The following is a 14232-nucleotide window of genomic DNA, read 5'->3' on the forward strand; positions in this document are numbered from 1 at the left end:
CCAGAAATCTGGAAGAGTGAGGCAAAGTTTTGTCAGTTTGGAGAATGTCTGAAGTTCAGATCTTAATTTTGCCAAAATTTGCAGTGTTTAGAATCACATGCCTTGTATCACAGTGGATTTGGCTCACTCTCTCTTACCTTCATGAGACTTTTGATTTTTTTTGAGTCAGTTTCTGAAAGGACAGAGGAAGAACAATGCATCTTGGTGCAATTAGATAAAGAGCTGTATGCTTTTAATTTTATTTTTTTAAAATAACTTGAAAACATCATCAATCCAAGCATCTCCAAGGTTTTCCCAAGCAGCAGTGAAGTTAATGCTACCTGCTCTTTTTCCTGGTCCACCTTCCTAGTGCATTGCATTCACTAATCACATGCCAAGATATTATTAGCACATCTAAACCAGATTCCCAGCAGCTGGAGGGCCACATCATATTTTGGGCAATCTAAGACGATGCCTCAGGGTCCAGCTCCTGCCTTGACACCAAGAGACCAATCTCTCAGTTTTTGCACCAGCTTTGTGTGGCAGCGGATGGTGGGAGCAGATGGAATTAATCCCAGCGATAGTGCCCTCTTGCAGGGGGTGTCTGCGCTCCCCAATCCGCACAGCTCCCGCAGGACCCCCGCTCGTGGCCCTGTGACACCGCAGCTCGCTTCAAGGAATTTGGGGAGCTGCTCCTCTTCATCCTCCCACTTGGGTGGGATGTGGGATGCTCTGCCCATCGAAAGGAATGCGGCTACTGCATGGGGAGGGAGAGAGAATAAATACCACAGGGCCTCAGGCGGGTGATCTAAAATTGCCTTGAAACTGCCCTGATCAGCCACGTGAAGCCCCAGGGAGGGTACTACTGCTCAGTGGTCAGCACAGGTCCCTTGCCCGTACTTTGTCTCTGCTGTGTCAAACCGAGCACATCTGCAGCAGGTAATCTAACTCAGTGAGTAACCCTGAAATTGAGAATTTATTACAGGACATGTTGAGGCTGCTGAAGCCTTATAAGCAAAGTTTCATAAATACATGAGAAGTAACAACTCTGTGTCCAAGGTAGCTCAATCAAATTCTGGTCTATTACTCCAGCCAACATCCCTTGAAGTGGTAAATGACATAAATCTATTTTCCCTACAGTTTGAGGTGTTTCTTTCCACACTATCCCTCAGACTTTGTAGGGATTGAAGGCGTATCACAATTCCTGAACCTGTGAGGAAAAAGATGTCTGTGGTCACAGAGCTGCTTGACAGGTAAGCCCCATGCCAGATTTGATATTCATCAGAGAAAACAGACTAAGAGCCTGCAAAACTACTAATATTTTTAAGTAAAAGGTAACCCAGTTAAATTGAAACACTTGGGCAGCAAAAGGAATACCAAGACCGTGTAAGTTACAATAGGTGGTGGGGACCTTCTATGTCACCGTGCTGGAGTGCAAATCTGCGCTGTGAGCATGAAGTTACAAGGGAATTTCAGTCCAATACTGAAGTAAAGTGACCAGAGGTCACACAAACTTGACTTTGAGAAGTCACTAATCTGAACTTCTTACATGAGACATAAAACTGCAGCTGAGACAAGCAACTTTTCACATCTCTGCAGGAACTTGAGGTGTAGCAGTGTTTCCCAGGCAGAACACAAGTCACGCATTGGTACCTACCTGAAAGAAAAGCAGAAAGGTGAAATATTCTGAAGGATGCATGCCAACAGTACAGAAACACCTCAGGAAAACACGAAGAACTTAAAAACCAACAGTACAAGAATCAGAAAATGCAGAACCCAACCACTACCATGGAATAAAAACGACCTGAAGCTAACATCTGGATTATTCTCTGCAGCATGCTCTTCCCCCAGCATGCTACCCAAAACCTGCCAAGCCGCACTGCAGGGCAGCACAGCTCACAGCTCAGCCTGCTCACAGCCTGCTGAGGTTTCAGTGCACAAAGCTCCACCTAGTGAGGGCACAGGCTGTACTACACATTCAGCATCCAAGGTAAGAGTGGGTGGACTCCAGACACAAAAAAGTCCGGAAGACAACAAACCCTTTTAGCATTATGCTGCCTTGGTGTTGATAATCCATCACACACACACCCCAAAGTCCCATCAGACGAGAGTACAGCCTCTCCTCTGTGTTCAACATTTTCTTCCAGCATCATCTTGGACACAGGGTTGTGTTCACCTCTCCCTCACAAGGGACTGACCTGAAGCTGTCTGACTTCACTGGAAGTCCAACTTCAAACCAAAATCCTCTTTCTGATGATCAAAACAGATACACCGCTAGTGCTGTATGTCCAAAATTTTTAATGCATGGTCTTCACTGTTCAGAAAAGTTATTGCATTAAATTCTAATACATAAATTTATCCGAATTTTAAAGGAAAAATCATTGTACACAATTTTGTCACAGTAGCTAGAGGAAACCAGATTTTATATACAGTTGTCTCAAAAAAACCCAGTATTAGTTCTTTCTCAAATCAGCAGAACTATTATATTATTCAGTAGTTACTGCAAATCCCAACTTGAACAACACTTATTGCCACAAGTGTACAGCTCAGGAAAAGGAAAGTGCAATTCCAAAACTGAAATTTATTAAACTATGACTCAGCATACACTGATTTTTCTCTGTTAACTAAGTTAACATAAAAGTGTGTTCAGATTCATTCCACACCATTTTCTTTGTTACTGCTGTTCTTTTGTTTTGACTCTAATAGATTCACAAGTTACAAAGTATCAGTGCCACTTATAGCAGTTTATACAAATCCACACCTGTTTGAATTGTGACAGGTACAAGAACATGACTTTTGATGACCCAAATGAAAAGCCAGATTCCCTGATGCATTAAAACCGATATCAACATAAACCCACTGCTCCAGGGATGACAGCAGAGACAAAATCAGTAGGCTCAGTGCGCCATAAACAGATTGATGGAGGGCTCAGTGACAGAGGCATAACAGAGCATGTGGCAGAATTATACTCCAAATTTGATCCTCTGATGAGGGCAAGCTGTGCTACACCAGCTTACAACAGAAGCATGATCAGGGCTCTCCTCCTTTTCAGCCTGATGTTAATGCTTGGGAATTGGGAAACTACAATTCAGCTTCTTGCATAAAATCCCCAAGCATCACAATAATCAGTCTAGAGTTCCACATCTAATCCTTCTCTTGCAAACACACACACACATGAAGATAAGGCTCATCTGTATTTATTCTGCTTTCTTCTGATGTTAAAAAAAAAGATAAATATACCTGTGTTCACAGGAAAAAAAGCTCTCTCTTCCCCTCTTGTCCAAAATATCCATCACCATAGAGAACTCTCATTTCTAATTCACTTAAAAGTATTTTTCAGATTAGGCTGCCATCTCTCCCACTTTAAACAGATGACAGAGATTATATTACTTTGCTATACTTCACTAGGTTCTGATGTCAAAGAGTTCCCTACTGAAATAACACCAATAGGACTCTCTCTCCCCTTGACAGAACATGTTGCACAAGTTCTAACTTACTGTCCCTGTCCCTTAAAATAAAAGTAGAGCTGTTTCACTGGTTTTCAATCAATGTAAGTTGGGAGCAACAAGTTACCCTTTAAAAACATTTTGTAGGACTTTTTTTGTGAGTTGCTAGCAAAAGGTCCAAACACTGAAAAGCAAGTGAGCAGAGACAATAGGATGCTTTACAAAACCTGACAGTTCAAAAGGCATCCGAAGAGCAAGAGAACAAAACCCAGCCACTGAAGCGAAAACTGCATTGAACTGGCACTATGAAAAGAGGGAGAAATTAAGAAGCTTCAGTCTAACAGTTATGCAGAATGTTTTACCAGTGAAACTTTTTGTTTGTTCAGGCAGTCACAAGGCATTCATTACCATGATACAAACTGCAAAAGCTTTAATTTGAAAGCCTTACAGGAACAGGATATTTAGTTATTCCAGTTAAGGACACTTTTTCAGGGACTAATACAAGGTTCCTTAGCTGTAACATGATTTTCTCACAACTAAGAAAGTTTGCACAGAAGCAGAAGAAGTTTGCACAGCTTAGAAGTTGAAGCTGACAGCTTTCCAAAGCCAGCCTTGACACAAGACTTGGCTTATTTTATTTTCAGACGTTTACTGCATGAGACAGCCAACACCATTCAGTCCAAACATAAGAGGATTTGTATAAACTTTCCCCATCAACATTAAAATTGCCATCCAAATCCTTGTGTTTTCTGCAAAAAAAAGATAGTTGTTCTTGCTTATTGCTGTATTACAGGAAATGATGCTAGTCCTTGCAGGAGACAGTGTATATTTCAAAGTTCACATCTCTTACCAAAAGCCTCACAGTCTCTTCACCAGGTGCTGCTTCTGTACAGTGAAACTAGCATTCCATTTCTTCCAAATGAAACAGTCCCTTCAGTCCCTCTCCCTGCCCTGCATGTCTCAAGGGCATGTATGCCTCTTCACTATGGTTCCAGCCAGGAGACAACAGCCCACGATGCATTTGTGACAACATCTCAAGCAACAGTGCACACTTCACTCCATGGACATGACCCCAATTAGATCCAGGAGAAAATATGGAAGAGGAACATAAAGAGGAAGGGAACCAATTTATTCTCACTTCTCTTGAAGGGAACAAATGGTTCTGACAGCAGGTTTGTTTTCAGAGAGCTGTAATTTAGGCTGACAGGCCAGCTTATTAAACAGAAGCCCCTTCACCCCAACACCAAAAACTGTATAAATGTTTTTATTTCAATCTGCCTCTGAAATGAATGAAAATAACCTCAATGTTGAAGAAAAGTCTGCATTGCTACCACAAAAATCACACTGTGCAAATCCATGTCATTTAGCTGCAGTGCTGAGTCACGTCTGGTGGATGTGCCTTACTGAATACCACACCCTGGGAATGCTTCAGCACTTCCCCAGAACACTGCCTTAAAAATAAATTGCTACAGTGACATGATGAGAATTGATCTTTTCCTGCCATCTGCTGCAGATGTATGTAAGACTTTCACAAACAATTGGCCAAAATCTGTGTATTACAGTAATTCCCCAAGTCACAAATACTACACAAACCCTTCGTACAGGATACGCTGTCCAAGGACATGTGACCTCCACCTTATCACTTCCCTACACCCCATCCACCAAGTAAAGCATTGCATGCTTGCAGGCATTGATTCAAAGTCTTCAGCTTCTGGAATGCAGCAGAGTTCTGCATCTTTCAGGGACTCAAAAAAACCCCTGCTTAGTTCATCTGTTCAATGTACAACATCTTCAGTAAGTGCTGCCACCTTGTTCCCAGGAACAGGTTCACTTCACACCACAGAGGTGGTACTTTCTGGATTTACACGCATCAGTCTTGAGGCATTTCTCAGATCCTGTAGCTGCTTGGCTGGCTTTCCAACTCCTTCCTCAAACCTTTTTTCCACAACAGGAAGGACAGTTTCATACAGGAAAGAGGCATTCTGCCTAATGAATGCTTTTTTCTCAGGGTCCTGCTCACACCGTAAACTGTAATCGACATGCTGGACAGCCACCAGGATGATTTCCACAAGACTCTCCAGAAGAACCATATGCAGCTCTGGAAAGTAAAGCTTTAAGGCTTCCTCCAAGAAGGCCATAGTCTGCTTAGTGAAAGCTACTACAGTGTAACTGAGGTTGACCCAGCAGTCATCACCCGTGTATTGGTCAAAATTGCCCACCCCACAGCTCCTCATCTCCTCCCTGAGCTTCCCCAGCGCCTCTGGAGTCATCAGGTTCATCTTTCTCCACATCTCCTCAGAGTTTCGGTGCTTGGTGGCCTCGATGATGATATCCTTGTAGCTCTGTAAAGCACCCTTGATATCCTTTACCAGGAGGGCGTGAATGATGAAGGTGAGATCCAGTCCAATCTCACTCAGCTGCTTGCAGTGCTCTTTAGCTACCTGGGATAACAAAGAAAAGCAAAGGATGTTACTACTGTGCAGGCTCCCTTTACATTTTTTACCAAGTTTATCTCAGAAAGCTTAGAAGTGTTACTCAGACTTGTCTCTCATGCTTTTAAGAATCTCATTAATGAGAAATTAGTAACTGAAAGACACACCATGGCTGTCAAAAATCCTCTGGACAATTACACTATAACCCACTCAAACATAAGCTTTTTTTTTTCCCCCCCTTCCAATTTGCAGCTGAAAGAAAGCATAACCTGAGAAAATCAGTCTTGCAAAAAAGGTATGAAAATGTAGCTAAGGACAGCCTTGGAAAACAAAGAGAAAGTTCTGAAGTACTTACAATTCAGTTGTAGCTTATGTAAATTTTAGAACCTCCTATTAGTTAAAGGGAAACTAAGAATCAACACATTTTGCATTCCTGATAAAGGCAGCGTTTTTTTCTTGCCGTGTATTACAACCTTAAGGCTTTCCTCTGTCAAACTGAAAAAAGCCAAACAAACCTCGAATGAATATTAACCTTTCAAGGCAGGAAACCTCTCTGGAGACCCACACTAGAGTCAACAACTAAACCAGAGTTAGAAAAGATAATTTAAAGCTTTGAAGCCTTTGTTTGAGCTATTGTGCCCCACCACCCCACCCTTTGGACTCTCTTACCTTGACACACTCTGCCGCAGTTGACAAACTCTCTTTGCTATCGAACACTTGCTTACTAAAGGCATCCACAAACATCCTCATGGACGAGCGGGCCCAGACAACAAAGGCCGAGTAGCAGCCGTTGTTGCCAGCGAAGTCCGTCTCAAACTCCCTGGCCGTCTCCAGGAGGCTGGTGAAGAAGACATGGCAGAGCTTGTGGATGTAGAGCAGCGTGGCGCCCTCGATGCGCAGCTGCCGGATGGCCGTCTGCACGGCGGCCGCCCGGTTCTTCAGGAACAGCTCGCAGGCCTTGGTGGACTGGCCCAGGCGAATGAGCTGGGACACGGCCCGGCGGGTGGCCCGCGGGCCTCCCCGCAGCGAGCGGTCCGGGGACAGCTCGAACACCAGCACGTCCGTGAGCTGCCGGACGCGCTCGTCCACCTTGGCCCGCAGCTCCTTCACGGGCTGGCTCACGGGCTTGTCCGCCAGGTACTCGTTCAGTTTATCCAAGAGGTCCACCGCCCCCTCGAAGTCCCGCTGAGCAATGCAGACGTCCAGGTCCTCGGGCAGCTCCTGGATCCACTCAAGCGAGAGGTCAACAACCTCCTCCTCAGCGGAGGGCTCATCCTCCTCTTCCTCGTCCTCATCCTCGTCGAAGGGGTTGGTGGATTCGGGGGGCGCCGGGGCGGGCCGGGGCAGGGCCTCCTGCTCCAGGCGCCGCTTCTCGCTGAGGGCACGGCTGCGCTTGGTCTCCTCCAGCACCTCCAGCCACTCCTTCTTGATCTTGGCGTTCTCAGCCTGGAAGATGCGGCTCTCGGGGAACATGAGCAGCTTGAACATGTCCTTCATAGGCGGGTTGTCCTTGACGTTGACCACGGCCAGCCCGTCGAGGGGGTACAGGGCGTCGTAGCGGTAGGCACCGCGCCGGTTGGGCAGGGCGGTGGCCACCAGCAGGCAGTCGTTCATGAGGAAGGCGTGCACCCGCTGGATCTGCGCCATGTGATCCGCATCGTACTCCACCAGGTCGCCGTTGTACACCAGGTACTTGCCGGGGCTCTCGGGCAGGAGGTCGCGGCAGCCCTCCACCTTCTCCAGGAGGGTGGTGAGAGTGCGCTGCCGCCCCTCCTCGTTGGCCGCCGCATCCTTGGCCGACAGCGGCAGGAAGGGGTCGGCGGCGGCGGCGCGGCGGGCGCCCAGGGCGGGGTCGTCGCGGTCGGCCTGGAGGAGCAGGGCCTGGGTGACGGCCTCCATGATGCCCTTCTGCTCGGTGAGAATGTGGCTGAGCTGGTACATCTCGCTCTCCAGGTAGCTGATCTCCCGCGCCGTCTCGATGAACTGCCGGTAGTTTTGGTAGACGTTGCGCTTCAGGCTCTGCGCCGTCTCCTCGCTCAGCGCCTGGATGCGCTGCCGGTGCTCCTGCAGGTCCCGGTCCCCGTCCGACTGCTGCGACAGCTGCTTCACGTACTCGCCCGCCGCGAAGCCGCCCGACTCCAGCTGCCGCCGCAGCCGGCTCCCGCCGCCGCCCTCGCCCAGCGACAGCGCCATGTCCGCACCGGAGCCGGAGCCGCCGCCGCCCGGTACCCGCTCCGCCGCCGCCGCCGGGGACACCGCGCCTGCGCCCCGCGGCCCGGCAGTGACACGGTGGGACCGCGCCGGGCGGGGCGGGGGCGGAGGGAAGGGAAGGAAGAGGCGGAGGGAAGGGAAGGGAAGGGAAGGAAGGAAACAAGGGAAGGAAAGGAAAGGAAAGGGAAGAAAGGAAGGGGCGGAGGAGCCGCTGCCGGAAGGACGCGGCGGCTGCTGCGGGCCGTGGTCGGTGCTGCGCCTGCGCCGCGGTGGCTGATGGGGGTTCCGGCTGCGGCGGTGGCGGTCGGTGGGAGCTGCGCTCGGGATGGAGGACGAGGATTTCTTGTTGGCGCTCAGGCTCCAGAAGGAGTGGGAAGAGCAGGACGAGGCAGCGGCGGCAGCAGCCATAGCAAAGCGCCCTGATGTCTCTCCTTACCGCTCGTCCCTCCGCCCGCTGTCGGTGGTGGACGAGGCGTGGGAGCTGCTGGACCCCAGCCCCGACGTGCACGCCCTGTTCGTGCAGTTCAACCAGACGCTCTTCTGGGGCAAGCTGGAGGCTGTCACGGTGTCCTGGAGCCCCCGCATGACCAGGTGCGGCACCGGGGGCTGTGGGGCCGGGGCTGCCCTGTCCCGGGGGGTGTGTGGCGGTGGTCAGGGCCGGGAAGGCGGCAGGGAGGCCGATCCTTGTGTTTCGGGAGCTGCCCGCCGTGCCTCCGCCTGCCCACACCGGCGGCGTCCGCGGTGTCGGGGCGCTGGGATGGGCCGGCAGCCGTGGGGCCGCGGCGGCTGTCGGGGAGCAGCTTCGCTTGTCCCTCCGCCGCTCCTCGCTGTGCCCCGCCAGCGCCGTGCTGCTGCCACGGCTTCTCTTCCCGGGCACTCCGATGTCCCGCGTCGCTGGCAGAGCCCGTACGGCGCGACATGAGCTGGTCGCTGTCTTTGTGTCCCTTGCCTTGCATCTGTCGCCCCTGGCAGCCGTCAGTGGCTTTCCCCGGGGTGCAGGCGAGCCGGAGGGATGTTAAAACGCAAGGAATTACTTGGTCTGAGATGGTGTGTGTGGAAACCTCACGTACTCGTGTTGCTGCTCTGGTTGTCTTTGTGATAGTTTTAGTGCACGGCAGAAAGGCGAATAGGAACCAATAATAGTATATTGGTAAAATTTAGACTAGACTAGGAAGGGGAATATAGAAGAAGTTCGAGGTTAAACAAACCCAGGAATCTTTGAAGTGCAGTCTGCAGTTGTGCAGCAGATGCAGCTTCTGGCGGCTGGAGTCCTGCTGCCTCTTATCCTCTGCTGGTTGTAGTGTACTTTAGACATTTGGAAATAGCTGGATATTGCATCGATACAGGACTGACTCCGTAGGACTAACACGGACAAAAAAGGGGGGTGAGTGCACAGAAGTAAAGAGGTATGTAAGTTTGGTATGAGTCAAAAGTTGATGAAGGGTGGGGAGCAAAATTGAGACAACCAGCAATCAAGTCATTGTTTGTTGCCGTGAATCTCCAGCCTCCCTGTAGTGTATTTCAGTCCATCGCAAGTTCTAAAGGAAACATTCTTTTGCCTTCAAAGCAGGTTTTTCTACTCTAAGGAATTTGTGGATTTTTTTTTTCTTTGCTTAACCATGCTGAGTTTTTCAAGTAACTACTCAAAGCGATTTTATTCCATGTTCTAAGTGATGTTGCATGTTTTTACAAGGGATGGCATTTTAACTTAAATTCTCCCTTTCCTTCATGTGCTACAGAAGCAAATAGATTTTCATATTTTCTTTCTGCTTTTCCTTTCAGCTCTGCTGGTATCTGTTCATATCACAAAAGAAGTGGGTTGTGTTCCATTCGTCTCAGTGAGCCGCTTCTAAAGTTACGGCCAAGGAAAGATCTTGTGGAGGTATTTGAATGTGGCTTATGAATCTGCACATGAAGTGTATTGTGCCCACCCCCCTGCTTCATACAAACATTTGAGATTTCACAGTGGGATTCTTTTATGCAGTAACTTACAGCTCATAAAATAGTGATGGCTTTACTGTTAGGTTTGTGTGGCTTGTGTTGCAGTACCATGGTAATCTCTAGTTTTATTTTTCTAAGTGGGCAACTCCAGGTAGAAGTCTAAAGTCACTTGGTTATTTTATTGACTTTATGTAGAGAAAAAGACACCCTGAGTTTCTAACTCCTGAATTATCTTTTAATATTCAAACCAAACATGGACTGTAGTTTTGAAAAGACCAACAGCAGAAAATAAGGATATAGGATAGGACTTAACGTGACTTTCTGTTGCTTCTTGGGCCTCTGCCAGAGCTGCTGCTTTGAGCTGGCTGAACATTCAGATTTGCCTAAGAACAGACATGTAGAGTTTCAGCTTGCTCAAAAGTGTCTCTTTCTGGGGGTTGTGTAGGGCATGATGTCTTTAAAGATCTGGTTTAAGTTTGAGGATTATTTCTCCTTTTTGGAGTGCTGCTTATTTTAGTGATATTCTGCAGTATGTTTTAGTGATGTGGGAATAGGGGTAATTTGGTTTGATAGATCAAAGCATTATGTTTTTATTACCCACACTGAATACGTGACTATTCAGAGTTAAGGTCAGTACCACAATCAATGTAGAAGAGTAAAATACTTGCAGCTTAATAGTGAAACTGAAAATGCAGTGCTTTTCAGTGAATATCTAATGGTTGCATCATTTCAGACACTGTTGCATGAAATGATCCATGCCCTGCTCTTTGTTACTCATAATGACAAAGATCGTGAGTCCCATGGACCAGAGTTCTGCAAGCACATGCGTCGCATTAATCTCTTGACCGGAGCCAATGTCACAGTAAGAACAATCCTCTTCACCTGATTTAATCGAGCTTTCTTCCTGATTTGGTGTTTTAGTTGGCCAGTGTGGAATAAGGAATGTTCTTGTCAGATGCTCCACAGTTGGTACCAATACAAATTTGCATCCAAGGATGTGCCAGTTCCATTGTCATTTTATTGGGGATGGTGGTGGGAACAGGTTGAGGAAGATGTGGTGAGTTGTTTGTCATATAATTTTCATTGTTGATGTGTTCTCTGTAAGAATTATTCTTTAAGCTTTTGTGGTAAACTAGAAACAGCTTAATGGTAGCAGGGAGAGAAGTGATCCATGTGGAGAGCAGTCAAGGTTTATGTCAATAGAGGGTAATGATTTCATGTCAATATTTAAAAAAATGTGTCTAACAAGATCAGTTAAGGTAATAGCTGAAAGGAGAATACAATACTGGTGTTGTTTGCTATGAATTCTAAACATTTCGTCTTGGTGAAATTGTACATAGATTTCAAAAAATGTGGTTTCAAAGTGATTTCAAAATGATTTCAAATGTGATTTCAAAGTGATTTTACTGCAGTTCAAACAAAATAACCAGGCCGTATTCCTACACGTCCTATCTATGTTTTTTAAAGCTTTGTTTTCATGGTAGCTAAATGTTGATCAAATTTTACTCAGGTACAAATTTTACTCAGTTACTCTTCTAACTGCTGATATAGAAATCACAGCAGTAGTGGAAGGAATTTAATGGAAACAGGTTTTTAAAAAAATACTAAGAGCTAGTGGTATAAAGCTTGTATCTTCTTGAATGACTGGAATTTTTTTGGTTTTGTTTTTGTTTGTTTGTTTTTAATGTAGATCTATCACAATTTTTATGATGAGATTAATTTGTACCGCCAGCACTGGTGGCGATGCAACGGCCCCTGCCAAAACAGAGCGCCTTACTTTGGATATGTGAAGCGCTCAATGAACAGAGCACCCTCTGCACATGACTTCTGGTGGGATGAACATCAAAGGACGTGTGGGGGCACGTTCACAAAAGTGAAGGAGCCAGAGAAGTTCTCAGAGAAGTCCAAGCAGAAAACTCAGACAGAAAAACCTCCACATTTCAAGTCAACTAACAAAGGTATTTTATGATTTTTTTTTTTCTTTTCCATACTGATTTTTGTCCAGACGTTTTCTTGAATGAATATGGACTAAACATTACACAAGCTTGGTTTAGATGTTACTGTTACATAGCCAAAGAACAGGGCCTGTTTGTTTGTGCACTTCTAGGCTGCTCCTCAACTGAATTGCCTACAAAAAGCTTAGTTTGAGGCATTATTTTCAAGCAGCAGATTTATTTGTATGAAGCACCTCTAATACTCAGCCCATGATTTTTTTAATGAAAAAATTATTAACTTTTTAATCTGATTTTGCAGGCAAGACACAAATGCATGGCATGCAAAACCTGACTCCTTTTAGTGGAACGGGATATCGTCTCGGAGGAGGAGACAGTGTTCTTTCAGAGAAAAACACAAATGCCAGCAGCTCCACTGTAGACAGTGAAGCACATGGCTCACTGCATCATTCAGCAGTAAGGACAATACCAATCCCTAAAAATGAGAAAAAAATGGAAAAACGACCCCATAGTGGCATATTTCCACTTCTTACCAGTGGTGCCGGTGGGAAGAGCAACTTAGCTTTAAAGCGTGAGTTTCCAAAACCCTCTGCTGCTAGTACAGAAGATGATGAGAACGACTGGGGATTGCCTGCTAGGGTGGCTCGTGTTGCTGAAGAAACATCAAGCCAAGGCTCACCAGTGGGCAAGAGGGCTATGTCAGCTTCTAACTGGTCACCAAAGCAAATTTGTTTGGAGCAGACTGCAAGAGCTCAGGGTGCATCTGAGAAAAAAAGCTTAGAATGTGTTAATACACTACAGCAATGGCCAAAAAAGGAAGACAAAACTGCCTTTGAAAAGTATTTCATCAAAAAGGAGGGTACTGATGTCACTGCAACTCCAAAAACCAGAGCTGAGTTTACACAGTCCTCTGCAAGTCCTAGCAATCCTGTGAGGCAGGATAGAAGAGTCAGCTGTCCTGTCTGTGAGACTGACGTTTTGGAATCTAAAATTAATGAACACCTTGATTATTGTCTTGTGTAAAACAGCAGAAAGTTTCTTAAAAAGATAAACCAGGGCTGGAAACATTGTTTGAAAGGTAATTTGCTCAGGGTTTGTTCAGCTGTGGTTACACTACTGTGTGCCTGTTCTGAAATGGAATTTAAAATGTAACCAACCTCCATATCCTCATGCTCCTAAGTAAAAATTCTGTGGAATGCTGCTAGAAATACAGGTAAAGATTGTTCCAGCACATGTCATAACAGCTCTCATGATTTGCCAGTTGAACTTCCAGTGCTATACAGGACAAATTAGGATTAAAGTGACATTACCTGCCAGTCTTTATTTTGCTGCTTCTGGAAGCCAGCCAGGTTTGTGGTTAGCAGGCCAGTCAGTTGAGTACTAAAACCATTGTGCCACGAAGAGTTAGGAGTGCCAGGCACCTGTGTTTTATGTTGGCTTCCTGAAACCTTCTCTTGCTGCACTCAGGTTTCAATAATATTAAGGTTGCACTAATGTTAAACATAAAACAGTTTGATTCCTTACAATCAGTAAGTATGTTCGCTTAAACATAAAAATTGTTTAGTATAAATAGCTTTTAACCAGAATTGTTTTATACCTTGTTACTGTAATTTTAAATGGCTGTATCAGCCTGGTTTGTACATGTGTACAGTATTACTCCAGGTCTCTTAACTCATTTTAGATGCTTCATATTTTAAAAAATATTAACACTACAGAAGTTTAATGTAAATTACTTTGTTCTTGCAAACTTTGAATAAATTGTTACTGAAGTTTAAACTTCCACTAAGCCTGGCCATTTTGTGTCACTTTCCAGTGGGTTCACCTGTATATTTGACAACAGTCTGTTTATTAGAGCCTTTCTGTATGAACACTTTTCCTTCTTGAATTTCCCTGTAAAAACGGGTACTGGTGAATACAGATTGTATCAACTGCTGCTGTCTCCATCCTGTTTTTAAAAGTTTCACTATTGTTGCACTTCTGTAAAAATTTTACAAATACGGATAGTAGAACTTGCTTTGCCATGTCAATTTTCCATGCTTCATTCTTAAAGCTGCAGCATCTATCAGTGTTTCCAGTGATACTTGACATTTTCAAGGACAGGACTGCCCAGAAATATTTGTATTATCTTTTTAAGATGAGGATAAGGGTTGCACCACAAAGCATCTCTCACATCATGAAGCATTTTTGAGAGATATTTCCATTAAAATTTCTCCCTGTAGTTTCCTCATTTGCCTTTCCTACAGTGACAGATGGGAGTAAAGGAGAAGGATT

At 45.7% G+C, this 14232-nt stretch overlaps 2 protein-coding genes across 3 annotated transcripts; one reads left to right on the top strand and one right to left on the bottom strand.

The window, feature by feature from the left end:
- Positions 1 to 215: 215 nt before the first annotated feature.
- Positions 216 to 8096, bottom strand: EXOC8 (exocyst complex component 8). Of its 2 annotated transcripts, XR_004496350.1 has the most exons (3): positions 6527 to 8096; positions 4276 to 5866; positions 216 to 1636 (listed from the first exon to the last, which is right to left on the bottom strand). XR_004496350.1 is itself a non-coding variant. In XM_015622852.3 (2 exons), exons 1-2 carry the CDS (start codon positions 8048 to 8050, stop codon positions 5258 to 5260), a joined length of 2133 nt encoding a protein of 710 aa, XP_015478338.2. In that variant the 5' UTR covers positions 8051 to 8096; the 3' UTR covers positions 2258 to 5257. The 2 variants fall into 2 exon arrangements, 1 of the variants encoding a protein (XP_015478338.2); XM_015622852.3 differs by lacking the exon at positions 216 to 1636 and having other exon boundaries at positions 2258 to 5866.
- A 205-nt stretch (positions 8097 to 8301) lies between these two features.
- Positions 8302 to 13892, top strand: SPRTN (SprT-like N-terminal domain). Its single transcript, XM_033512661.1, has 5 exons — positions 8302 to 8659; positions 9851 to 9950; positions 10743 to 10871; positions 11700 to 11967; positions 12263 to 13892. Exons 1-5 carry the CDS (start codon positions 8394 to 8396, stop codon positions 12982 to 12984), a joined length of 1485 nt encoding a protein of 494 aa, XP_033368552.1. The 5' UTR covers positions 8302 to 8393; the 3' UTR covers positions 12985 to 13892.
- The last annotated feature ends 340 nt before the right edge of the window (positions 13893 to 14232 follow it).

The sequence above is a fragment of the Parus major genome, chromosome 3 (genome assembly GCF_001522545.3).
Source record: "Parus major isolate Abel chromosome 3, Parus_major1.1, whole genome shotgun sequence".
NCBI lineage: Eukaryota > Metazoa > Chordata > Aves > Passeriformes > Paridae > Parus > Parus major.

What these genes read in the sequence shown, in the direction of transcription:
- EXOC8 (XM_015622852.3), bottom strand. Translation starts at nt 8,050, where the DNA reads ATGGCGCTGTCGCTGGGCGAGGGCGGCGGCGGGAGCCGGCTGCGGCGG. An exon ending in CTGCGGCAGAGTGTGTCAAG is followed by an intron (nt 5,867 to 6,526) that starts GTAAGAGAGTCC and finishes TTGTTATCCCAG; the next exon opens with GTAGCTAAAGAGCACTGCAA.
- SPRTN (XM_033512661.1), top strand. Translation starts at nt 8,394, where the DNA reads ATGGAGGACGAGGATTTCTTGTTGGCGCTCAGGCTCCAGAAGGAGTGG. An exon ending in TGGAGCCCCCGCATGACCAG is followed by an intron (nt 8,660 to 9,850) that starts GTGCGGCACCGG and finishes TTTTCCTTTCAG; the next exon opens with CTCTGCTGGTATCTGTTCAT. An exon ending in TTTCAAGTCAACTAACAAAG is followed by an intron (nt 11,968 to 12,262) that starts GTATTTTATGAT and finishes CTGATTTTGCAG; the next exon opens with GCAAGACACAAATGCATGGC.